General features: G+C 43.2%; 1 protein-coding gene across 1 annotated transcript; it reads left to right on the top strand.

Annotated features, from left to right (window-relative positions):
• Positions 1-5,841: 5,841 nt before the first annotated feature.
• On the top strand, positions 5,842-26,970 carry LOC308260620 (organic anion transporter 7-like; the record flags this gene model as incomplete). The annotated part of the gene is made up of 10 exons (XM_080692052.1): positions 5,842-6,369; positions 7,042-7,145; positions 11,524-11,678; positions 11,781-11,949; positions 15,428-15,551; positions 19,173-19,288; positions 23,131-23,345; positions 24,830-24,938; positions 25,984-26,187; positions 26,910-26,970. The coding sequence occupies exons 1-10, from the start codon at positions 5,968-5,970 to the stop codon at positions 26,968-26,970; spliced, it is 1,659 nt and encodes a 552-aa protein (XP_080548178.1). The 5' UTR covers positions 5,842-5,967.

The following is a 26,970-nucleotide window of genomic DNA, read 5'->3' on the forward strand; positions in this document are numbered from 1 at the left end:
AGACTGGAGCCCACAAACCCACAAGATAAAATTTAAAATAAGGATTGAAATTGTGCAAAAGACATTGGTCCTCCAAGACGCAATTCTCACCAATCATAAAAGAGCAGACAGGGAACCTCAGTAGGGTTTTAAAGCCCACTTTTAAGGAGCTTAGGTGGTTACTCCCTTTCAGGGATCTCCCTACTCCCTGTGAGGGAGAGCTGTTTCTGTCTTCTTGTCGGGGCCCGCTCGGCTAGACCGGGATGGGGCGGTGGCTCAAGATGGCGCCTAGGCATGTTGCCAAGTCACGAGGCTCACGAGGCTGGCGGTGCCCTGAGCCTGCGCAGTGAGCCCTATCAGGCGCCCTACTGATGATCAGTGACGCAGCGCCTCGTGCTACCACCAGCCCGCCTATGAGAGGGTTAGAAATGCGCATGCCCTAGCTGTGGGAAGCTTGGGGTTGGTGGAGTGATGAGGGAGGGGTTATGAGACTGATATATATTTGCCTGCTGTGCGCATTGAAGGGGAAGCATTAAAGAGGAAGCATCATCAACAGACTCGACGTTTGTGTCTTCTTTCCTGGGGCTCTGCAGGTCGGAGCCTTAGGGACGGGACAAATGGTGCCGAAACCCGGGAACGCCGTGGGGTAAGTTCGCAGGTAAGCGACGAAGGGACAGCGCTGTGTAGGTTCGCAGGATTTAGTGACAAAGTAGAAAGCTTACAGATTGCGATGAAGCAAGCCGTGGGGTAAGTTCGCAGGTACAGCGCTGTGTAGGTTCACAGGATTTAGCGACGAAGTAGAAAGCTCACGGATTGCGACGAAGCAAGACTTATCATGGGGTCTAAGGTTACTACTATGAAAGTCAAAGAGACTCTCTGTAAGATTCTTTTTAAGGGAGGAGTGAAAGAAATGGGCAGCTTAAAGCAGGCATAATGATGGTAAATCAAAGAGTGGACCTATTACAAGAACAGGTCGACATCTTGGGACAGATGGCCATGGTACCATGTATTCAAAAATTGTCTGGATTATGCATAACCTCTGTGCAGTATCAGAATTTTTCCCGTGCAGGCAATCTACCCCGACAGATAGGCAGAATGCTTCTGGGAAATTGGAGCCATAAATTTGAACAGACTATGACAGAACTTCGAGCGTCCATTGTCGTGATCAAATCTACCCGCGTGGAGATTGCCTCAGTACAACAATGGATGGACCTGATACAGGGGACAGTGGGCTTCTTAAGAGATTGGGGTGGCGTGGCATTCTGGGCATTTTTTGCTGGTGGTAATATGCTGTGTCCTGGTTGGATATATCAGGCGTATTCGACAACAAACTGTGCAACAACAGCACATGCTGGTGCAAGCTCTGGCTGCCCTTGAAGCTGGCTCTTCTCCTCACGTATGGCTCAATATGCTGGATCGGTAGTCAAAGACGGGTACGATCGTTCCCGGGATCATATCAACCTAAGACAGGGGAGTAATCATGCTATTGCTTTCTCAATGATGGGTAAGAATGATCCTTGAGGTTCGACAACCTAAGACAGGCACGGTCCCAAGCCTTAATTTTAATAAAACAAAAAGGGGGAGATGTCGGGGCCCGCTCGGCTAGACCGGGATGGGGTGGTGGCTCAAGATGGCGCCTAGGCATGTTGCCAAGTCACGAGGCTCACGAGGCTGGCGGTGCCCTGAGCCTGCGCAGTGAGCCCTATCAGGCGCCCTACTAATGATCAGTGATGCAGCGCCTCGTGCTACCACCAGCCCGCCTATGAGAGGGTTAGAAATGTGCGTGCCCTAGCTGTGGGAAGCTTGGGGTTGGTGGAGTGATGAGGGAGGGGTTATGAGACTGATATATATTTGCCTGCTGTGCGCATTGAAGGGGAAGCATTAAAGAGGAAGCATCATCAACAGACTCGACGTTTGTGTCTTCTTTCCTGGGGCTCTGCAGGTCGGAGCCTTAGGGACGCGACACTTATCTATGTTCATAGCCACACAATTCACATTTTCCAGACCATGGAACCAGCCAAGATGTCTGTCAACAGATGAATGGGTTACAAAACTATGTGATATATACACCATGGAATTTTATTCACTGATCATTTTATCAATCAGACTTTTGAATTCTGTCTGGAATTCCATTCACTTCATTGTCTTTGGATTCAGTTACTAGTAAATTATGGTCTGGAGGCGACATGTTGGCTTGTTTCATGATTCTTGTGTTTCTATATTGAAACTTGTGTAACTGCTGGGATGGACATCTCTTTTGCTTTTTAGAAAGGTCTTTAGTAAGCAGCCTTCTCTATATGTGCCCTTGGATACCAGTTCATTCTGTAGTGTTACATTTAATTCTAAATTAACTTCATATAGCATGTCTTTCCCTGTGGGTTTTTAGGCAGTGATTGGTAGGTTTTGACTCTACAGAGTGTTTCAGAGCCCGAGAGACCTGCTTTCTCTGTAGGACTTGTGTCAGTGGGGTTCCTCCGGTAGGCAGATTTGATATGAACAGTGGAGTATAAGAGATGTATTCTCTTTGGGAACTCCTCTACACTTGTCAGTATTGTGATCTCTAAAATGGTGTGGGAGCACAGCCTAGGCTAGTCTCTTTTGTGGGTGGAGAGACCAAAACAGTCTTCTTTGCTGTTGCTAAAAGGGATAAACTGTATTCAGGCTTCTCCATCTGTGCCTACTTGGGCCCAGGTCATTGGCTGGACAGTTTTATTTCTCTTATTCTTTAAGTTTAGGTGTCTGCCAAATTTGAGTAGGACTCATTTGTCATGGAAGGTACAATTTCTCTCAACTAGGTAGGGTTGTAGATCATCATCAAAGTATCCACCCAGTGAGTTCAGGGTACTGGACTTAATCTCCTGCACCACTTTATGAGGAGAAGACAATCACCAATTACAACAACTTAAAAACAAAGACATACAATAAACCTATTGATCTTTTAGTTTCTATTTCATACATAAAACAAAAACAGATATATAATAAAAATATTTAGAAACAACACTTATAATGCTATGAGAGAAAAAAGGGTAAGAGATAAGCCAGGCATGGTGGTGCACACTTGTAATCCCAGCAAACTGGGAGGCTGAGATAGGAGGATCGCACAGGTTCGAAGCCAACCTCAGCTACTTAGTGAGGCTCTAAGCAACTTAAATCCTGTTTCCAAATAAAATATAAAACAGGTCTGGGAGTATAACCTGGAGGTAGAAAAGCCCCTGGATACCACCTGCAGTACCACAAAAAAAGGGTAAGAGATATACAATGGACTAGAAAGTTAAACTATAAGAAAGTAAAATAAATTAAAATTTTATAAGGGGGCAGTGAAAAAAGAAATGAAGAGAGAAAAGGGAATAAAAATGAGAAAAAGAGAAAAAACCAAATAAATACAAATACATAAAATTAGGTAATAGTTAAAAAATAAGTCAGGAAAGTATATTCTATATACAATCATTGTCAATGGTTGAATATTTATTTATTTATTTATTTATTTATTTATTTATTTATTTATTTATTTTTTGGTGGTACTGGGGTTCCTGGAAGCCCTTCTACCTCCGGGCTACACTCCCAGACCTCTTTTTACATTTTTTTTTTTTAATATTTGGAAACAGGGTCTCCTAAGCCAGCGCACGCGGCTGGCTTCGAACCTGCGCGATCCTCCTGTCTCTGCCTCCCAAGCGCGGGGATTACAAGCGTGCGCCACCACGCCCGGCTGATGGTTGAATATTTAATGTCCCATGAAGAATTTATATACTACTGATGCTTAGAGTTGATATAATTGAGTTATGAGGGTTGTAATCTTATCAATAGATAAATAATGTATTGTGGTGGATTTACCATGGCCTGGGTAGTAACCTGGGCTGGTGGGGTGTGCTGAAGAAAGTGAGTCCCTAGGGGGTTGTGAGACCCTAGGGATTGTGCTTGTATTTTTAATGAAGCACCTTTGATTTCATCTTCTCTCTCCTCTCTCCTCTCTCCTCTCTCCTCTCTCCTCTCTCCTCTCTCCTCTCTCCTCTCTCCTCTCTCCTCTCTCCTCTCTCCTCTCTCCTCTCTCCTCTCTCCTCTCTCCTCTCTCCTCTCTCTCTCTCTCTCTCTCTCTCTCTCTCTCTCTCTCTCTCTCTCTCTCCTCCATCCCTCCCTGTCTCATTTCTGTTCTTCCTGACATGAGTAGATGAGTAGAGTCCTTTGTTCCTCTCTCTGTTTCCCATTGCTGTGCTCTAAGAGCCCCAAGATCCCACACCCCAGCCTCACATGGGTAGAATTCACACCCTCAAGCCCCCCTTGCCCACTGCCAAAACCTTCAGGCAGTGCCCCCACAGATACCAAGATACACAAGCCACTGAAGATACCAAGCCACGTTGGTATCTTCTAAATGTACCAGTATTGGGAATGGCCTAGGAAGATTTGAGAAAGCTCTGATTATTAATATATTCCAAAAATTGGGTGAGGGGCAAATCTGTGAAAGGACTTGGTTTCTGCCTAAAAGCAGGCAACTATTCCATTGTAAATTGACTTAGATAAAAGTAATTAACAAGTTGATAGGAGAGGAGAGCTAGGGCTTCCTCTTTCTAAAAGACAGATCTACACAATCTAGCTAGGATGGTAGGAGGGCTGGGGGAGGAACCTTACCGGCATGTTTACCACATCAGAATTACGTAAACAAGATGGAGGTCATGAGTACAAAAAGTCTGGTCCGCATGCTGCATCTTTGGGTGGTGAATTGGCTCGAAACCCCCCCCCCCCATGCTATTTGCATGGGACTGTAACTGTCTTCTGTATCTCTATGTTTTTAATAAACTTCTTTAAATCTTCAGCAAGAGTCCGGGCTGATGTGTTTCTATCATTAGCTCAGGTCAAGAACCTGCGCTTTTTTTCTTTGTGTGGTTTTGTTGGGGGAATTACTTCTCCCCTCACACACACCACAACATGTTTCACCCCAACAACCACTTGGGTCTTGAAGATGTGACAGTACAGTGGCTTCTGAGCTGCCAAGCACGAAGCTCAGACAATGGCACCCTGCTGAAAATGCTTTCCCATTAGGGCACCATATGAATAGGGTGAGAAGCAGGAAGAACCTTTTCTCCAGCACCAGCCCACTGTGCAGAGCCCAGCATTCCTGTCTCCTTAAACTGCAGGTTTGCAAGGTGCACCTGTGGAGATTGCCAGGCTTCCATTTCACCTCTATCCCTGCTGAAGGGATGCTTCCCCTGATCCTGCTGAGCTGCGGAGGGCTGGGGGTTGGGGACACTCCACTTCTCTCATTATATTAATGATCATGATTTCTGGATTCCACCTGGTCACCTAATCTCTGCGGCAGCACTCCAGCGCGCTCCTATGGAGCCCCTCCTGCAGCAGGCAGCTACGCACCTGTCATTTTAGCTCAGCTTCCTGGAGAAGCAGATCTCCCATCCTCCCCCCAAGAAGTTGGCCCTTTTGCCAGGAAAAGAGAAGATTGCACCACACTTCACTGGCAACATTTTGAGACCATTTTTTTTTTTACCTCAATCCAAATTCAGCATTTAGTCAACAAAACACTCTCACCTCCTTCCATAGAAAATTTAAAAAAAAAAAAAAAACAACTCTCTGGATCTCACAAACTGGAAATTTTGTGAAGAGTTGCAAACCCCGTGGCAGGTTTGCTCTGGTTTGTTTACAGAGAATTTGCAGAGATCAATGTCCACTGTTGACTGCAACTCGGGGCCCAGGTCAAGAATTTTCACAAAGTAGATCTTTAACCTGTTTTACTGCAGAAAGTATCCCGGAAAAGTATTTCTCTCTGTCACTTAAAAAAAAAAAAAAAAAGCTACCTACCTGACCTAAAAATGACTCAGGGATACTAGACACACGGCCCTGCCTCAGTGGGGCCCATTAAGGAAAAGACAGGGTCCGGATCGACACCCTCTTACTGAAAGAGAATTTTTTTTTTTTTTTTTTTTTTAGCCGATCTAGATACAATCCACTTTGCCTTCTCTTGGGGATAGTCATTCAACCCTGATGGCCTTTCAGGACCTCCTGGATCAAGTGGGCAGTCTGGGGAAATTCCAGAAACTACAGATTGCTTTCCTTATTATCTGCAATATCATGGTGTACCCTCACATTATATTGGAGAACTTCACTGCAGCCAACATTGGTCATCGCTGCTGGGTCCACATTCTCGACAATGACACTGTCTCTGACAATGACACTGGGATCCTCAGCCAAGATGCCCTCTTAAGAGTCTCCATCCCACTGGATTCAAGCCTGAGGCCAGAGAAGTGTCGTCGCTTCATCCGCCCTCAGTGGCAGCTCCTTCACCCAAACGGATCCTTCTCCAACGTGAGTGAGCCAGACACGGAGCCCTGCGTGGACGGCTGGGTGTATGACCGGACCTCCTTCCTCTCCACCACCGTGAGTGAGGTAAGACCTGCCATTTTCCACTCATGGGCCCTTAACTTGGGCGTTTAGACACTAAAACAGGTCATCGATGTGCTTTGAGCCTGTAAGCACTGTTGAGGGAGCTTATTCTTCATTCCTTTCGAAAATATGGAAGGCTTCTCTGTTAAGTGAGACACTTAATGGGTTTAATTAATTCAACAATAAATAGGAACCTCCTCTCATTCATCCTTGGGAAGACCAGAGTTCAAGCAAGTAATTCATGTGTTTTGTTTTAAGTGTAGTAGGTCAGCCTTGCCTCACCTTGATTTCAAGTTAGATATATCAGGGAGATTGACCAGTACCCCAGATCCCAGGCTGTACCCCTAGAGTATTCATATAAGGGGTCTGTGGTCATACTCAGGATTCTCTCAATTCATAAATGTTACCAAATGATGGCACCCTGTGGCCAGGTTTAAGAACTTCTTAGTACAGGTTCAAAGTTACCATTAATATAACCCACAGGTTTAGGACAGGCTCCTTGGAGAAAGTTATATTTAAGCTGAGGCCTAAATGGTAGAAGTCCATTCTTGAAAAAGGAAACTAGAGGAAGCCAGGGGCCTGATATAATAAAATTCACAGGCATGTTAAGGATTTGGGTCAGGATAACAGAGAGATTATAAACTATGCTGCACTGTTTTTTTTTCCCTCTCCCAGTGGGACCTGGTATGTGACTCTCAGTCACTGAGTTCAGTGTCTAAATTCTTATTCATGACTGGAATGTTGGTGGGAAATATTCTATGTGGCCATTTAACTGACAGGTGAGTGTCTCGGGTTCACAGATTTCTCTCCTAGTGGATATTTTCATCAGCTTGTGAGTTATACCTTTCTATCTGTGGAGTCCATAGAAAACTGTTATGCCAGTCACCTTTATTTTTGCTTTTGCCAAAACAGCTTTTTAAAGGTAATTTATAGCTACATAAGGTAATGTATCTAATGGCGACTGCTGTCAAAATTCATGATATAAGAATGTCAATCCTGTGCCTGGAAATATTTCTTTGGAAATCAACAGATAAATGCCCCACCCGAGTATTTCTTTCCTGGGGGATATAATAAAACTGAGACATCCCTTACCATCCATCAGCATAATGTCAACTTTTGCTCATTTAAAACTGTAAAATTTGCCAGGCACAGTGGTGCCTATCTGTATTCAAGGCCAGCAGTGCACAGAAACTTATCAGGACCCTGTTTCCAAATAAGAACTAAAATAGTGCTGCGGGTGTAGTTCAGTGATAGAGTTCCCCTGAGTTCAATCCCCAGTACAAAAAAAAAACTGCAAAATTTGAATATATTACAACAAATGTAATTTATGGAAGAGTTCAGAGTCATAGCATTCACTTGTAATAGTCCCAGAACTCAGCTCTCCTGTGGTAGTATCATGAGAAAATACAGCTATATCAATTTGCATAGATCACAGGATGGTAATAACAGTAAGTGTACAGGGACAGGCAGGAGATGGCGATAGGAACTTGCTGGCACTGCACAAAAAGATAATCTAAGGATTTTGCACTTTATCAGAAAGCTAAAGGGATACACAAATAATTATGTGCAAAGAAAAGCCAATTGATATTTCTTAAATAACACTTAACCACTCACAGTATTCCCAAGCTGGAAACAATCTAAAAGTTCATCATTGATAGAATGTGTAAATAAGATACATAATGCTCACATGATGTATGTACGTATGTATGTACGAATTACTTACCGGTGGTACTAGGGACTGAACCCAGGAACATACTATCTCTGAGCTCCCTCCAAAGCCCAATTTTTTATTTTTTATTTTGAAACAAGGACTTGCTGAGTTGCCAAGGGCCTCACTGAATTGCTGAGGCTGGTCTCGAACCTGCTACCCTCCTGTCTCAGCTTCTCATGTACTAGGACTACATGCATGAACTACCTACCACAATGCCCTGCTTACATGGTGAATGTAAGCACAACAAAGGGAAAAAACAGGGAAGCAATAACATGGATGAATACTGAGTACATTTTGTGGAGCAGAACAAGCTCAATACAAAAGGTTGCACAGTGGAGAATTCTAGTTACGTAAAGATCAAAAGCAGGCAAACTGTGCTATGTTTCTTGAAAGTCTAAAACATAGCTCTTCATAAGATTTTTAGTGGTATTGCATTGAAACTATAGAGTATTTGGCGAAAGGCTGAAATTTTAACATTTAATTTTGTGATCTATTAATTTTATGGAGTTCTCTCCATTAACAGAATTTTACATTTTTCATTTTCACTCTTTTGTATTTTGTGGGGCATGTTGTGTATTATTCCAACAAATTTTTTGCTAATTAGTTTTGTTTTGAGGCTATGATGTTATCTTTTGTAGCTTTAATTTCCTTGAAATAATTGCTCCTGTGTAGAAGTTCAATTGACTTTTCTAGAGTAGCCTTATAAATGTGATCCTGCCGTATTCGTTTATTAGTTCTAGTTGTTTTATTTTAAAGTATTAAAATTTCCTATCACAGGATCCTATAATCTGCAAACAAGGATAGTCTAATTTGTTCTAATAACTTTTGTCTTTTACTCTTTCCCCCACAGTAGCTAGAACCTATAGTAGAATGATAAATGAAACTTGTTAGAGCTGATACCATTCAATATGGCATTAGCCATAGCATTCTGATACATGTTCTTAATAAGTTTCGGGAAGTTCCCATATATTTCTAGCTTTCTGAGTGGACCCACATATCCATTTTGGGAGTCTCAGAAGAAACCCCGAGAAAGTATTGGACTGAGAGATTATTTGAAGAACTTTACCATATTTGATGAAAAACATCAATGTACAAATACCAGAGTCTCAGTAAAAATCTAAGCAGGTAAACTCAAAGACTTATGCTAAGACACACTATAATCAAAATGTTGAAAAATCAAAGATAGAGAATCTTGAATGAAGCAAGAAAAGAATGCCTTTTCCCCCCACAATGGAGCTTCAATAAAATACTGGGTAATCGCATCATAAAACATGGAAGCATTCCAGCATTTTTCCTTCAATAAAGAATGTTCTATCACGTTACTTATGCTTCTCTAAATGTATATGCGTTTCACAAAGTGTGATAATTGGGTCTATATATTTTAATTTAAATGTGTTGTCTCATACTCTTGGGCACGTACCACTGTTTCTGAGATACTTACACATACCTGCTTGTACTTTCAGCTCATTGTTTTTATATTTTTATTGTGTTTAGACATCATAGTGTGGTTCAGAGTCATAAAACAACCATTCACACAGATGCTGGTGACTTCCCTTCAGGTCTCACCCCACTATCCACCCCTCCCCAAACATAACAGTAATGTTGGTAGTGATGCTTTCGTACATGAAACTGGGTTTCTTTTTTCATCTTCTCTTCCTTTTTCCCTCCCCCACTCCCTCCTTCTATCCCTTCTACTACTCTACCAGTCACCCTCTTCAAATACATAAAGTGCCTTTTGCTTCCTATTTTCTTTCTAGCTTCCACATAAGAGAGAAAACATTTTACCCTTGACTTTTAAGACTGACTGATCCCAGCATAATACTCTCTAGTTCCACCCATGACATGATTTCCTTGTTCTTTATGGCTCAGTAAAATTCCATGGTGTACATATACCACGTTTTCTGTATCCGTTCATCTGTTAATAGACACCTAGGTTGGTTCCATAACTTGGCTATTGTGAATTGTGCTGCTATGAACATGAATGGGCATGTATTTCTACAATGTTCTGACTTTAGTTATTTTGGAAAGATACGGATGAATGGCATAGCTGGGTCATATAGTGGTTCCATTCTTAATCTCTTGATCTCCACAGTGGCTGTACTAATTTGCAGTCCTACCAACAATGTATAGGAGTTCTACTTTATATCTCTGGTAGCTGCATAGTTCTCCTCGGTGGGGGCCCGTAACAGGGAATGGGCAATCAGATTGCCACCAAATTCTTGCCATTCTTTTTTTTTTTTTTTTTTTTTTTTTTTTTGGCGGGTCTGGGGATGGAACCCAGGGGCATTCGACCTCCGAGCTATACCCCCTGCCCCATTTTTTTTTTATTCTTTATTTTGAAACCAGGTCTCACTGAGTTGCAGAGGGCCTCACTAAGTAGCTGAGGCTGTCCGCGAACCACGATCCTCCGGTCTCAGCCTCCCGAATGCTGGGATTACAAGTGTATGCCACGACGCCCGGCTTCTTGCCATTCTAAACATTAATATATTTAACAACTTTATAACTTTCCCTATAAGCCCTATGTTTTATTTTGACAGAGTCACTTTACGATAATTGCTACTCCAAAATTTCTTTAATCGTAGCGTTTCTTTAACTGGATCCTTATTTATTCTGAATTAAAATTCCATCCTGAATTAACATCTGTTGTGTTAATACTCATTACAAAAACTTGAGTCATGTTATAAAATAAATAATCCGTAAGAATATAATATTAAAGAGTGGTTAACCCATTCCAGTTTTCTCCATTTGTCTGTTCGTCTTTGTCATATAAAATTAGAACAGGTTGCTTAGTTCAAATTGACAGAAAAGCTCCCTCCCCAGATGTCTGTGAAGTTCAAATCTCCTTTTTATTTTCCCAAAATTATCCCTTTTTATAGTTCTTCGTTCTCCATCTCGCTTAATTCTTTTCTCTGAAAACTTTCTACAAGTGCCTCTGCCTGGGTTATGGGAATGTCACACTCTATACCAGAAAGTAGCATGGCGCCCAAAGCTGACCAATCCAAACAGCAGGAAAGGCCTCTTCTCCTCCCATCAGCAACTCTGATGTACTGTGTCACAGATTGCTATTACATCACTTTATCCATAACCTGCCCATTTCCAGAGCCCCAAATATTGATTTTAATACCATCTACTACGAACACGATGTAGACTCCCCACCATGCTAAATGCAGATTTTAGTACAAGAGATACCGATGATATGTTAAATTTTCTAGTAATGCAATATGCCGTGTGTGGCTTAAATTGGTGTCAGAACTGCTGGTAACAAATTGGAGAAGCAGCTTTGATGAGCACCCAATGTACTTACAAAGAGGGAGAGTTGCTTTTGGGGAAAAATGTGCTACTGGCTGTTGAAGGGTTTCTTTTGTAGGTTCAAAGTACTTTCTTTGTGCCAGTTCTGGCAACCATTGTTTATGGTTCCCATAATCCAGTCTCTTACTTTTCCAAAGGTTGGGGAGGCGGCTGGTTATCATGTGGTGTTTGCTCCAGCTGACCATTGTGGAGACGTGTGCTGCCTTTGTTCCCACGTTCCTCTCTTATGGCCTGCTACGCCTCCTGTCTGGCATGGTTGTCACGGCCATCATGTCCAATAGCATCTTGCTCAGTAAGTTAACACTTCGAATCTTGGGTGTTTACTGAACTTTCGTTTTCACCTTGATATTTCGCCCTTGTTTGATGCCAAAATTCAGTTGGTTCTTTCTTTCAGTCATAGAATGGACAAAACCCGAATTCCAAGCCTTGGGGACAATGTTGGCAGTCAGCGCTTCTAGTATTGGACAGATTACATTGGGAGGCCTGGGATTTGCTATTCGAAACTGGCACCACCTCCAGTTGGCGGTGTCTATACCAATATTTTTTATACTTATAGCCTCAAGGTATGAGTTTTCTTTCTTCCTTCCTGTTGTAGGATTCTGGGATGAGAATGCACCTGGAATCAGGACACAAGAAATTCATTTTGCCTTAGGTCTACACCTGAGAATGTGCTCTCCAAATATGCGCCTGTTTGCAATTTGAGAGGTAGAGCAATTAGGACTGTAAGATAAAAATGGGGCCACTGAATTGAATTTCTTTTTTTTCTTTTCTTTGTGTGTGTGTGTGTGTGTGTGTGTGTGTGTGTGTGTGTGTGTGTGTTACTGGGGTTCCTGGAAGTCCTTCTACCTCCGGGCTATGCTCCCAGACCTATTTTTAATATTTTTATATGGAAACAGGGTCTCTTAAGCCAGCGCGGCTGGCTTCGAACCTGCATGATCCTCCTGTCTCCGCCTCCCAAGCGTGGGGATTACAAGCATGCGCCACCACGCCCAGCCACTGAATAGAATTTCAACGCAGGATAACTAAATGTGTTTGTAAAATTATCTATCAAATATTGCAAAAGATACAAATATACTAAAATTATTCACCGTTTGTATACATTTTTTATTTAATGGAGAGTTTCATATTTTATTTATTAGCTGAATAAAATATAAGCTATCCCATTTGTTTTTATTATAGATAAATAAATAATTTAAGTCATAGGATATAATTTTTAATTATACTTGAAATTAAATTTTAATTATGCATACTCTAATTTTATTTACTGAAGTAAGCAGCTCTAGCCAGGCGTTGTGGCACATGCTTATAATTCCAACATTCAGGAGGCTGAGACCAGAGGATCGCTGTTCGTGGATGGCCTCAGCTACTTATTGAGGCCCTCTGCAACTTAGCAAGACCCTGTTTAAAAAAATAATAGAAAATAAAAAATAGGGGAGGGGGTGTAACTCAGAAGTCAAATGCCCCTAAGTTCTATCCCCTGACCCATAATAATAATAATAATAATAATAATAATAATAATAATAAATAAAATAAGCAGCTCTAAAAACAAAATAGCAATGAATCCTTATCTAAATGTTCTTGGTATTTCTGCTTGTCTTTGCTGGTAAGTCTTAAATGGTAGTGTGGAAATGGAATTTTCTTGTGTAGTTTTTATTGGTGCACTATAGTCTCACATCATAATGTAGATCATGTTGACAGTACTTGGGCCCCTCTTCCCCACTTCCCCACTTCCTTTCCTCCCAATACTGAGTGTCTAGGTTAACAATGTTATATTCACATGTATACACATAGTTGCATGTAGCATTTCCATTAATAAACCTCAGCCTGTTTCCTTTCCCATCCTTGCTGAAGTTTCTCCTCCATTATCTGGAGTCCCTCTGGTATCTCAAATGCTCCCTATCTCAAGCATATTAGAGAAAACACATGTCCCTTCTCTTTCTGTGCTTGGCTGATCTCACTTAACGTAACGTTCTCCAGGTCTTTCCATCTTCTTACGAATGACATGATTTTGTTCTTTTTTATTGCTGAGTAGAACTCAAAGACTTTACACTAGCAAAACAAATGACCCAATCAAGAAATGGGCCACTGAATTGAATAGACACTTTACAAAAGAAGAGATGCAAATGGCCAATAGATACATGAAAAAATGTTCAACATCATTAGCAATCAGGAGATGCAAATCAAAACTACACTGATATTCCATCTAAACCCAATCAGAGTGGCAAGCAGAAAGAATAACAAATGTTGTCGAGGATGTGGGGAAGTAGGAACTCTTCTACACTGTTGGTGGGAGTACAAACTAGTTCAGCAGCTATGGAGATCAGTGTGGAGATTCCTTAGAAAACTAGGAATGGATCCACCATATGATATGATCAAGAGCTCTACCACTCCTGGGTATCTTCCTAAAGGGATTAAAACCTGAGAACTACAGTAACATACGCATACGCATGCTCATAGCAGCACAATTCACAATAGCTAAACTATGGACCCAACTAGGTCTCCATCAACAGATGAATGGATTACAGAATTATGGGAAATACACACAATGGAATTCTACTCAGCAATAAAAAAAGAATAAAATAGAAATGGAATTTTTGCCTAAAAAATTTCCTCACTGAGGAAAACATTTGAAGATTGGATGTCCTTACCTATAGTGTATATTTGTATGTATATTTTTGCAATAAAAGACACACTCAAGATTTTGGTGATCTTCATCTTTAGAGGTGATGTTTGATGAGAGAAAAAAAAAGAAGAAATAGTGCTACTCCTTCATCTTAAGGACGTTACCTCTGTAGCCATTTAATGAAATAACAGCACCATTTCTCCAGTTGAAAACTATAGGCAGATTGGTCAACTTACATCATTTCTTCTCCAAATCTTTTTTCTTTTAAAAGCTTTAAGAAAGGCTTTGAAATGTATGTGGTGGCACACACCTGTAATCTTAACACTTGGGAAGCTGAGACAGGCAGATCACAGCTTCTAGACCAGCCTCAGCAACTTAGCAAGACCATGTTCCAAAATAAAAATTAAAAATAGGGCTGAGGCTGTAGCTCAGAGGTAGAATGTCCCTGAGTGCACCGGGCATGGCAGCTCACACTTGTAATCCCAGCACTTGAGAGGCTGAAATAAGAGGATCGCACAGGTTCGAAGCCAGCCTCAGCTACTTAGTGAGGCTCTCAGCAACTTAGTGAGACCCCGTTTTCAAATAAAGTATAAAAATAGGTCTGGGAGTATAGCCCTGGAGGTAGAAAGCCCCTGGGTTGCACCCCCAGTACCACACACACACAAAAAGAATGGCCCTGGGGTCAATCCCCAGTGCAGAGAGAGAGAAAGAGAAAGGAGGGAGGGATGGAGGAGAGAAGGATGAAAGGGAGGAAGAGAGGGAAAGGCTGGTTCGGCAGAGGAGGCCTACTTGGTTAGAAATGGCTCTCAGGGAGATGATTACAAATTTAATATAGTGCGATCAATTCAAACAGACAAGAGGGTGTACCCTCTAGAAGACTGTTCTATGATGTTAGTGTTGCCTCATAACCAATCTACAGACTTTGTTACAGTACTGTCCCCATTGCATAGAGGAGCAAACGAGGTGGATTTGGCTTGCTCGTGTAGTCAGATTCCATCACAACACTGTAGTGACTCCAGGCCATATGAAACATTTAATGTGCAAAGAAATATTTTGGAGGTCCTTATTTATTTTCAGAAAAAAATTCAGTATGAATAAGTATTTCTTATGCCCTTCCAAGGAACATGGCCAAGTTTTGCACAAGTTTTGTCCCTGTTGCTTCAATTGTTTGACTCCTAGTAAATTTATATCCACCTAAAAGGGGAGCTAATGCGATTCAATGTCTGCACTCCCAGAAATGTGTGGATGAGTTGTTTCCGGATTCCCCAGCTATGTAACCAAGCAGCATGAGACCGTATTTCTTGGTATAACTGAAGCACTGGGGTATTGGGTTGGAGGGCACAGGCTTCCCAGGATGGAGGTGATTGGAAAACAGCCACGGGAGAGTTGATTGACACTGTGTTGGCTTCTTTGACCAGGTGGCTGTCAGAGTCCGCTCGGTGGCTGATTATCACCAACAAACCAGAGCAGGGCTTAAAGGAGCTTAGAAAAGCTGCTCGAAGAAATGGAATGAAGGATTTTGGAGACACCGTAACTGTGGAGGTGAGCCAGATGGCTGCGGTTATGGGACACAGGGAAGACATAGCTTGGCATGTGTCTTAGTTGGTATCCAAGGATGCAATATGCTATTGTCAAAAAGATTGGGCACATTTTATTCAACAGAGGCAGAGTACTGGATTTATTTTTTCCTTCATTTTGCTCCTTTGATTTAGTTTATACATTTTCCTCCACGGGATTTTGTTCTTTACTTTTGTTTAATTTGCTGTTTTAGTTGGCAGATAACACGATGTGCTTTTATCACCATGATGGTTTTGGAGTACGTATGCGTGGAGGAATGGTTAAACCTAGCTAATTGGCAAATGCACTGCCTCACATGGCACTTTTGCAGAAAAGAAAGTAGCATCCACTCTTTTTACCTTTTTTAAGAATACAAGATGCTGTCATTAATCTTACTAGAGTTGTGTATCCTTTGACCTACGTATCCTCTCCTCACCGACTCCCCTAACCACCCCAAACTCTGGAAACCACCATTTTATTCTCTTCTTCCCTAAGATCAACTTTTTGGATTCCACATATGAGTGAGATGACTTAACATCATCTCCTCCAGGTTCCTCTACATTGTCACAAGTGATAAGATTTTATTCTTTCACATGTATGAGTAGTATTTCATTGTGTGTAGACAGACGCTCAAGTACATACAATGGGGTTACATCTCAGTAAACTGATGGGTCGCCGGGCGTGGTGGCGCACGCTTGTAATCCCCGCGCTTGGGAGGCGGAGACAGGAGGATCGTGCAGGTTCGAAGCCAGCCGCGCTGGCATAAGAGACCCTGTTTCAAAAATATAAAAAAAATATAGGCCTGGGAGTGTAGCCCGGAGGTAGAAGGGCTTCTAGGAACCCCAGTACCACCCAAAAAAAAATAAACCTGATGGGTCAAAATGTATTTAATACCCATAATCTACCAAACACTGTAGTGTAGGAACACAGTCTACTGTAAAGTATTGGCAGTTTACCCTCAAGATCATGAGAGATGGGAGCTGTGGGTCATTGCCACTGCCCTGTGTCAAGAAAATATCATGTGGCATATTACTAACCCAGGAATACATAAAAATTCAAAGGGTAGTTTCTATAGAATGCATTTTGCCTTTGTACCCTGGTAAAGTTGAACAACAAAAGTCATGATACACCCTGCTGTATTTATTCATTCATCTGTCAATTTGGGTTGAGTCTGTATCTTAGCTATTGTAAATAATGATGTAATGCAAGTGCAGGTGACATCCCCATTTCACTCCCTTTTGGATATTCACTTTGCAGTGCCACATCCTACGGCAATTCTACTTTTAGTTTTTTGAGAAAATTCCACACTATTTTTCAAAATGGCTATCCATTCCCATCAACCGCATGCACGGGTTCTCTTTTCTTCACAGTCCAAACAATACTTATAGTCCTTTGTCTTTTTTTATAAAAACTATTCCAAGCGAGGGGAGGCAATATATCATTGTAGTTTTGATTTGCATTTCCCTGATGTTTTGTGATATTGAGCCTTTTTCATGTACCACATTAGGGTCTGTTACACTTGTTACTTGCCCATCTTCTTAGAGATGGGTGATCTCTGACTGAGAAACTCACACACAGAGCGAGAAGAGGGCCGCTTGCCACTCTGACTTTATCCAGAACATAGAAACTATAAACATAAAGTAACTGCATCAAAGAAAGCCTGAAGAAGAACTAGACAAGTTTTCCCACAGAAGCCTGCAAAGACACTTGCTGTTTTCCAGCCAGGCAGAACTCCATTCCAAGTCAGTGGGCGAGCCTCCAAGCTTTACTGGGACCCATCTACAGGCTTTTCCCAGCTATGCTTAAGGCTACCACCTGTTCTCATAGTTTAGCAATTAGCCTGTCAGAAAACATATTATGGGTCTGGGACCCTTCGGTACCATTCACATGTCTTCTTTTGAGAAATGTCTACTCATATTTTGCTCATTTCTCCATCAGGTTAGTTTTTTCTTTCTTTCTTCATTAGTTCGTATTTGGCTATTAAGTCATTTGAATTCCAGATTCACTGTGGAGAAAACCCACTTCTCAGAAGCATCGTGGAATTTCACCAAATGTGTTTCTTTCTACATTTTACTACACATCATGACTTCTGTATGTTGTGTTTCTGTTTTTTTGATACCATGTAGGAGAATTCTTACTTATTCTTAGGAATAAGTCCTCTGTCCCTTATCACTGATATGAATTCCTGCCTAAATATTTCTGGAAACTCCATTCATGTTTCTACTTGCTCATCAAAACTGAGTAGGTGGTACAAAATAACCTCACATAGCCTCCTATTTTACTCTGATGTTGGATGGGTTTGAAGGCTAGTCTCACAATCCCTGCAGCCCTCATCCAGCCCCAGGGTAAGATCTTCTTGGATCTCATTCTTTCTTATAATATTATGATAACAATGACCAGTTGTCATGGACTTATGTGTCAGATACAGAGGGCACCACCATGATGCTTCTCTAATAAAAGAATAAATCCAATATTTGGCCCCTGAGACTAAGCAAGCCTGGAAACTTGATAGGGTAGGCTTCCTTAGTTGTGGTCGTGGTTTCTTTCTCAGAATTGGCTTCATTATAAAACTTATTCTAAGGAGTTTTATAGGAGTATTTTATTTGCAGAGGTGGCATGGGAATGAAGCTAATATTTTGAATCACTAATAAATTAATAAATGCCTAAGATCTGTTAGAAGTACATTTATGTACCTCCTGAACATTATGACACAGACGTGCACATTTATGACCCCCTGAATCGTCTAGAAAATTTTTGTAAGAAGGGAATTTTGTTTTTCTGTCTCTACTTCTGCTTCTCTTGATCCTGACTCTTCTAGTCCTCCTCCTTAGTCTTCTTTTTCCCAACAAGAGAAAAAGAAGACTGCAGTTCCAGAAAGATCGCAGGTTTGAGACAAGCCTTAGCATCTTAGTGAGACCATATTTCAAAATGAAGACTGAAATATGGCTGAAAGTGTAATTCAGAGGTAGATTGCCCCTGGGTTCAGTCCCCAGTATTGCCAAAAAAAAAAAAAACCATATCTAGCAAGTTGCAAGTGACTCCTCTAAAAGCAAATCTGAGTTTAAATTATGCTACACCAAGATCTTCCCTAACTCCATCCTCAAATTCAGCTCTAGGCATCTCATTCATGGAGATACAACATGTCAGAAATTCCTTGAAATGTGATGACCAAATTATTATTATTATCATCATCATCATCATCATCATCATCATCATCATTATCCTTATTATTATTATTTTGGTGGTACTGGGGTTCCTGGAAGCCCTTCTACCTCCGGGCTACACTCCCAGACCTATTTTATACTTTTTTATTCTTGGAAACAGGGTCTTTTAAGCCAGCACAGCTGGCTTCGAACCTGCGCGATCCTCCTGTCTCCGCCTCCCAAGCGCAGGGATTACAAGCGTGCGCCACCACGCCCGGCCCGAATTATTAAGATAAAGGTTCTCAGGAAATTCTTCTTCTTCTTCCTGAGATACTACTTTTATGTCCTCCATTTTCGATGTCTATATTTTCCACTACACAGAAAGGGAAGCCACGGATCTTGTCTTCTGTGAATGCCCACCATTTTCTGACAACTGAACAATGTGTCATTGCTGTTCTTAAAGGTTGTGAAATCCGCCATGAAAGAGGAGATAGAGGCAGTACAGACAAAACCTTCTCTGTGTGACTTGTTCCGCACACCCAACATGCGTAAACGGATATATCTCCTGTCCTTTGTGAGGTAGGCTTCACACAGTACCTACTAAAATACTGGGGACATGAATTTATTTATTATTTTAAAGGTTACAATACGCGGTGGTGATAGAGTTGGAGATAAAGAAAACATTAAGAGAATTGCTGTGACGCAAGGTAGCCAAAGGATTAATGTGTCTGCTTTTTAACATTGTGACCAAAATATCTGACACCAATAACTTAAAGGGGGAAAAATTTTATTTTGGCCCATAGTCTCAGAGGTCTCAGTTTATGGCCGGTGGGTTTCATTGCTCTGAGCCTGAGGTGAGGTAGAACAAACACCATGGCAGAAGCGTGAGGCAGAGGAAAGCTGTTCAGCTCATGACAGTTGGGAAGCAGGAAGAGAGAAAAAGGGCCAAGAAGATGCACCCACTTAGGGCATGCCCCCAGTGACCGACCTTCTTCCTCCAACTATATGCCACCTTTAAGTAGTTCATTCAGCAATCCATGGATTAATTCACTTATTGGGTCAGAACCCTCATGATCCAACCACTTCCACAAAGTCCTGCCTCTGAACCCATGAGACTCTGGGTTTCCAGAGCCAAACCATAATAGTTACAAAAAGACTGGCCTGGAACTACTTTTACAGTGATCTTCAAAGCTTTCATAAGATTATTTTTTATTGAATGGAAAATCAACTATATGAAACTATCTTTCAAAGGTTTCCAACATCTGACATTTTTTCCAGTAGAAGTCCTTATTTTTGGGTCTAGAATTTATCATATCACCCCGCCAGGATGATCACAGAGACTAATGCAGCAAACTTCAATCATGGTGCACACATTGGCTCTGAGTTGCTTCACAGTCTGTTTCCATCTTAATGGAGGTAAAATTTGAAAGAATGAACTTTAAAAAAAATAAATATAGGTGGGGCACGCCAGACCCCTGGAGAAGCCGGACACAGTAAGAAGCTGGGTCCCGGGCGGGGATCGCGCGGGGCACGCCAGCCGGGGCCCGGGTCGCGGGACTCTGGGCCCCAGGCTGGACCGCGCGTAGCACGCCACACCCCTGGAGAAACCAGGCCCAGTACCCTGGGTCCCGGGCAGGGGTCGCGCAGGGCACACCAGCCGGGGCCAGGGTCGCTGGACTCTAGGCCCCAGGCGGAGTAGTGCGGAGCATGCTGGACCCATGGGGAAACCGACCAGGTCACAGTGCTACTGAGTGTCTGATCCCACTACCTCCTCAAACCACATATACTGTCTTCTCTTATTTAAAAAAAAAAAAAAAAGGAAAAGAAAAAGAAAAAGAAAAAATATCGGAGAGGAGTTAAGAAAGCCGTGGTGGATGCCAGGACACTGGAGATGCAGACAAAACTTATCCAAATGCACTGGAACTCATGGAAAAATTCCCTGTGAAGGAGGACTGCTGTTTCTCTATATTGTTAAGAATCTTGGACATCACCTGTAAGGAGAGAGTTTAGCGGAGACCAAGGAGAAAGGCAGCGTTGAAAGCGGTCTCCGCAATGGCGGTGGAGACTTGGAGAAATTACACCAAATGTCGAATGCTACCGTCACGCATGCTTAGGAACACTGGACAACATTCAGAGTGGAAAAAGAGCCTGGGAAGGATTTGAAATGGTGGAGGCAGTGGCAATGGCAGTGGCCAGTACTCAGGGGAGGCAGAGATCTGATGCATTACACCTAGAACCTTTGAAATAATAACCCCAGAGGCAGAATGTTGCCACCACGCACCCTCAAGAATGTGGGACAATTGTTTGGGCGAAGAGGGTGCTCGGATTGGAGCCTGTCGAGGGGTGAGGCCGGTGACAGACACAGCAAATCTGGGATTGGAGCCTGCCGTGAGGCAAGGCCGGTGCTGGGGCCTCCGAGGCCAAGATCGGAGCCTGCTGAGGGGTTAGGCCGATGCAGGGGCCAGTGAGGCTGGGATCGAAGCCTGCCGTGAGGAAAGGCCAGTGCTGGGGCCTTCAAGGCCTGGATTGGAGCCTGCCGAGGGGTTAGGCCAGTACCAGGGCCAGTGGCCGGCATCGGAGCCTTCCGTGAGGCAAGGCTGCTACTGAGGCCTCTGAGGCCAGGATGGAAGCCTGCCAAGGGGTTAGGCCAGTGCTGGGCCCAGCAAGGCTGGCATCGGAGTTTGCCATTAGGCAAGGCCGGTGCTGGGGCCTCTGAGGCCAGGATAAGAGCCAGCTGAGGGGTTAGGCCGGTGCCGGGGCCAATGGCCTGCATCGGAGCCTGCCGCGAGGCAAGGCCAATACTGGGGCCTCCGAGGCTGGGATCGGAGCCTGCCAAGGGGTTAGGCCGATGCCGGGGCCAGCAGCCAGCATCGGAGCCTGCCGTGAGGCAAGGCCACTACTGAGGCCTCTGAGGCTGGATCAGAGCCTGCCGAGGGGTTAGACAGGGGCTGGGGCCAGCGAGGCCAGCATCGGAGCCTACCATTAGACAAGGCCGGTGCTGGGTTCTCCGAGGCCGGGATCGGAGACTGCCGAGGGGTTAGGCTGGTGCTGGGGCCAGCAAGGCCAGCATCGGAGCCTACCATGAGGCAAGACCGGTGCTGGGGCCTCCGAGGCCAGGATAAGTGCCAGCCGAGGGGTTAGGCCGGTGCCGGGGCCAATGGCCGGCATCGGAGCCTGCCACGAGGCAAGGCCACTACTGGGGCCGCCGAGGCTGGGATCGGAGCCTGCCAAGGGGTTAGGCTGATGCCGGGGCCAGCGGCCGGCATCGAAGCCTGCCGTGAGGCAAGGCCGGTTCTGGGGCCTCCGAGGCCGGGATAAGAGCCTGCCGAGGGGTTAAGCTGGTCCCGAGGCCAGCAGCCGGTATCGGAGCCTTCCGTTAGGCAAGGCCACTACTGAGGCCTCCGAGGCCAGATCAGAGCCTGCCGAGGGGTTATTCCGGGGCTGGGGCCAGCGAGGCCATCATCGGAGCCTGCCATGAGGCAAAGCTGGTGCTGGGGCCTCCGAGGCCGGGATCGGAGACTGCCAAGGGGTTAGGCCGGTGCCGGGGCCAGCAAGGCCGGGATCAGAGCTCACCGTGAGGCAAGGCTGGTTCTGGGGCCTCCGAGTCTAGGATAAGAGCCCGCCGAGGGGTTAGGCCGATGCCAGGGCCAACGGCCGGCATCGGAGCCTGACAGGAGGCAAGGCCTCTACTGGGGCCTCCAATGCTGGGATCAGAGCCTGCCAAGGCTTTAGGCCGGTGCTGGGGCCAGCGAGGCCGGAATCGGAGCCTGCCGTGAGGCTAGGCCAGTGCTGGGGCCTCCGAGGCCGGGATCGGAGCCTGCTGAGGGGTTAGGCCAGTGCTGGGGCCAATGGCCGGCATCGGAGCTTGCCGTGAGGCAAGGCCACTACTGGGGCCTCCGAGGCCGGGATCGGAGCCAGCTGAGGGGTTATGCTGGTGTCGGGGCCAGCAAGACCAGAATCAGTGCCTCCCATGATGTGTGCTTATATATACTCTCAAGTCTTGTACTCCAATGTAATTGATATATGACTACAATGCACCAATTAAAAAAATAAAATAAAATGGAAAATAAATAAAATAAATAAATATAGAGGGCTCACTGAGTACTTGCATCTATAAAGATATAATCATCACTGTGATCAAGATGTAGGAAAAAGTCTAAAACTTTAGAAGGAACTCAACATATATCCTCTGCAACATCCCTCACACGTTACCAGTAAGACGAAACATCACCAATGGCCTTCATCATTATACATTCAATTTATGATCATTATAAAATTATTCCCTGCGAGAAAATAGTCCACTAGACAGATAATCCCTATATATTTTTAAACCAACCTACTGCCTGCGCCAATATTATCATCATCTACAGAACATAAACACTAAACTTGTGACGCGTCTCTTTCCTTTTTGTTCACGACAGATTTGCAACATGGATGCAATTCTTTGGCCTCCTTCTCCACCTCCAGCAACTTGGGAGCAATGTTTTCATCTTCCAGATTCTCTTTGGTGCAATTGCCCTCCCAGCCAATTATGTCTCGCTTTTGACGCTAAATCACATGGGCCGTCGAATAAGCCAACTATGTTTCATGTCCCTGGCGGGAGTCTTCATTCTGTCCATTGTATTTGTGCCCAAAGGTAAGTAAACAACACAAGATAAAAAAGAAATATTTTCCCCTCCCCATTTCCTCGGGGTTTCCAGGGCATATCTATATGAAATCAGAAGAATGGGACTCTAAAGATTCCCTACCATCAACCCTGGCATTTAGAACATGCTCAGTTGAAGGTCCTAATATGATCATTGCCCTGAACTGTCACCTCCTCTGTCCAGCTCCGTCTTTCATTTCAGTCCCAGTGACCACTTATTCCTGGAAATCTATGAGTTTCATTGTGTTTATTCCCTGGAATATGAGTGTCGTACTATGTTGCTGCAAATAAATACTCTGCTGGTTTAGGGAGTCATCTCAAATTAAGAAAATAAAAATCCCTCAAGCAGAGAAGAAAGGTACAGAGGTAACGACACATTAAACACTTATGAGTCACTTTTAGGATCAACTTTGAATGGTCCTATGTAATGGACTGGGAAACGCAGGCATTCACCATGCTTTGCTGACCTCCTGTATAGTAATATGTTTTTATAAATCCCATTCTGGGGGCTCCACTTCTCTTGGATGTCAGCTGCAATGTCAGTTTGCTGCCCCACAATGCTCACTCCAATCTTCAAAGCTGTCATAAGATTGTTTTTGATTGAATGGAAAATCAGCTATATGAAACTATCTTTCGGTGATTTCCAACGTCTGGCATCTTTTCCAGTAGAAGTCCTTATTTTGGGGTCTAGAAACATTATTCTAGAACAAGCTATTCTCCAGCTTTTCCACTAATATAGGGTTCCTGTCCCTTTATGACTCTCTTCTGCAGTATTAGCTCTGTCCCAATATCATGTCTATACCAGGATTTTAAATTCCTTCATTCATGAATACATAAATATAAGCTGGGTATGGTGATGCATGCTTGTAATCCCAGCACTTGGGAGGCTGTGACAGGTTCCAAGCCAGCCTCAGCTACTTAGTGAGGCTCTCAGCAACTTAGTGAGGCCCTGTTTTCAAATAAAGTATAAAATAGGTCTGGGAGTATAGCCCGGAGGTAGAAAGCCCCTGGATTCTACCCCCAGTACCACAAAAATAATAAATAAATAAATACATATATAAATATATATAGCTCACTGAGTATTTGCATATGAGTACCTGGATGGGTATGATATCCCCCAGTAATTGCCAACACAATAGTCCTGTGTTCTACATGAAAAGCAAAGGAGATACTAGACAGAAAAAGAAAGTAAGGTCCCCCTGGATTCACATCCTCTCTCCTTCTTTGGGAAATCTTGGAGAGATGAGGAGTGTGCATACAATTATTCATAATCTTTTATTAACCATAAAGCAAACTATGAATACAAGTCCCATTTCTCAGGTCATTGGCACAAATCCCACTCATGTGCAGTTTCTCTACAATATATTTTACTCCTGTATACTTTTCCAATAAAGGTGTTTTCCATTTATAATTTAGGGGGTTGCTGATTGCTTCAGCTCAGATTTCCTGACTCTCATGGGTCTTGTTCTCTCCAGAAATGCAGACACTGCGTTTGGTTTTGACAACTTTGGGAGGAGGATTTTCTTTTGCCTCTGCTTTCAGTTCTCTTACTCATGCAAATGAATTACTTCCCACCATAATCAGGTACGAAATCTCCTGGGTTCCCTGTCAGGGTCAAAGTAGACCTTTCCCAGCTCCTTGACTCTTATGAAGGAAAGAAAAGAGGACTGGATAATTATCAAAAGCACAATCAGTAGTGATGATAACAATCATTGCCCAGGTTTGAACTAGCCTTTTGCCAGTTACTGTTATATATGCTAATTCCCCACTAATGCCTGGCAGGGTGGTACACACTTGTAATCCCAGTACTTGTAGGCTGAGACAAGAGGGTTGCAGGTTTGAGGCCAGCCTCAGCAAATAATGAGACTCTCATTAACCCAGCAAGACCCTGTTTCAAAATAAAAATAAAATTGGGCTAGGGGCATAGCTCAGAAGTAGAATGCCCCTGGGCTCAATCCCGAGTCACAAAAAATATATATAACAATAATTTCCTGCCAATATATATATATATATATATATATATATATATATATATATATATATGTGTGTGTGTGTGTGTGTGTGTGTGTGTGTGTGTGTGTGTGTGTGTACTTATATATAAATAACATATAAGTAATAATATAAATGTTATATAACATATATTATTAATACATATATATCTCATGTATTCTTCATAGATATTCAAAAGGTAGGTGCTGCTGGGCGTGGGGGCGCACGCTTGTAATCCCCGCACTTGGGAGGCGAAGACAGGAAGATCGCTCAGGTTCAAAGCCAGCCTTGCTGGCTGACTTAAGAGACCTTGTTTTCAAATAAAAATATAAAAAATAGGTCTGGGAGTGTAGCCTGGAGGTAGAAGAGTTTCCAGGAACCCCAGTACCACCAAAGAAAAAAAAAAAACTAGGTGCTATCCGTGGTAATATTTTCAAATGATAGCATCTTAATACTCTTTAAACTTGAAAAAAAAATTTCTAGCAAGTCAAACAAACTTTCAAAAGCAAGAGTGAGTCATCAACCTCCTTATGTTTACATATATTACCAGCTTTCTCCCATAACTGTTGCAAAATGATGTCACAAGTTTCATCTGTGCATTTTTACCAGATTGATTTTGTATTGTTATTTGTGCTCTAAGGGGAACAGCTTTAGGAATCATTGGCATTTTTGGTAGTATTGGGTCAGCCCTGGCTCCCCTGTTGATGATCCTAGCCACATATTACCCACACTTGCCTTGGGTCATCTATGGCGTCTTCTCCATCGTGTCTGGCCTTGTTGTCCTCCTCCTTCCTGAAACCAGGAATCAGCCGCTGCCTGACTCCATCCAAGATATAGAAAAAAAGTGAGTAAACCCTCTAGCTGTCTTTTAGGGATACTGTGGGCTATTGTTCTGAAATAAGAAGACAAATATCACTTGGAAACACTGTGTCTCTGGCAGGCTTAGACCTAGGCTCTTTCCACATGACTTTGGTTTAGGAATAGCCAGATCCCTTTAAACAGTGACCTCGGATTTCCCCTGAGGTTCTCTGTACCACACAGAGCGGATCTGCCCAGCCTGCACCAGGAGGACATCTTTGTGAAATATCTTCAAGGGTGTCTGTGTCCCATTGGGGCAGGGAGGGCAGAGAAGACCTAATTTTGTCCTATTTCTGAGGGGCGGGAGTATTGTATTGCCTCTGAGACCCACGTCATCTGGTTTTCACTGACAATGAAAGTGTTGAGAAAAAGGAGTAGGAAATAAAGTGGTTTTAAAACTATGATGAATGGGAAATAATTCTCAAGTTTTTCTGTTCTTCCCTTCCCTCTTCCAAAGACTCCCATTGACCAGTGTTAGAGGGTCCAGGGTAAGAGTAGAAACCATCAAAAATGCCTTTCCAGGACCTGCCCTGTTAGTTAGGGCTTTTATTCATAAAGCTTACTTGAATCCTCCAGGCATAGTTTATTTTTTGTTTTTTACCAAAGCTCCTGCTGATGGATCATCTTGCTCTAAAACATGCAAATATATATGTGCTTTTTCTAGGTCTTTTTGTATTTTGTTTAATGATATCTTTGTATTTGTTCCAGGGCAAAAGACTCAAGAAAAGCAAAGCTAGAAGATACCTACATCAAAGTGACACAGTTTTAA

This window comes from Muscardinus avellanarius (genome assembly GCF_963383645.1).
Source record: "Muscardinus avellanarius genome assembly, chromosome: 1".
Classification (NCBI taxonomy): Eukaryota; Metazoa; Chordata; class Mammalia; order Rodentia; family Gliridae; genus Muscardinus; species Muscardinus avellanarius.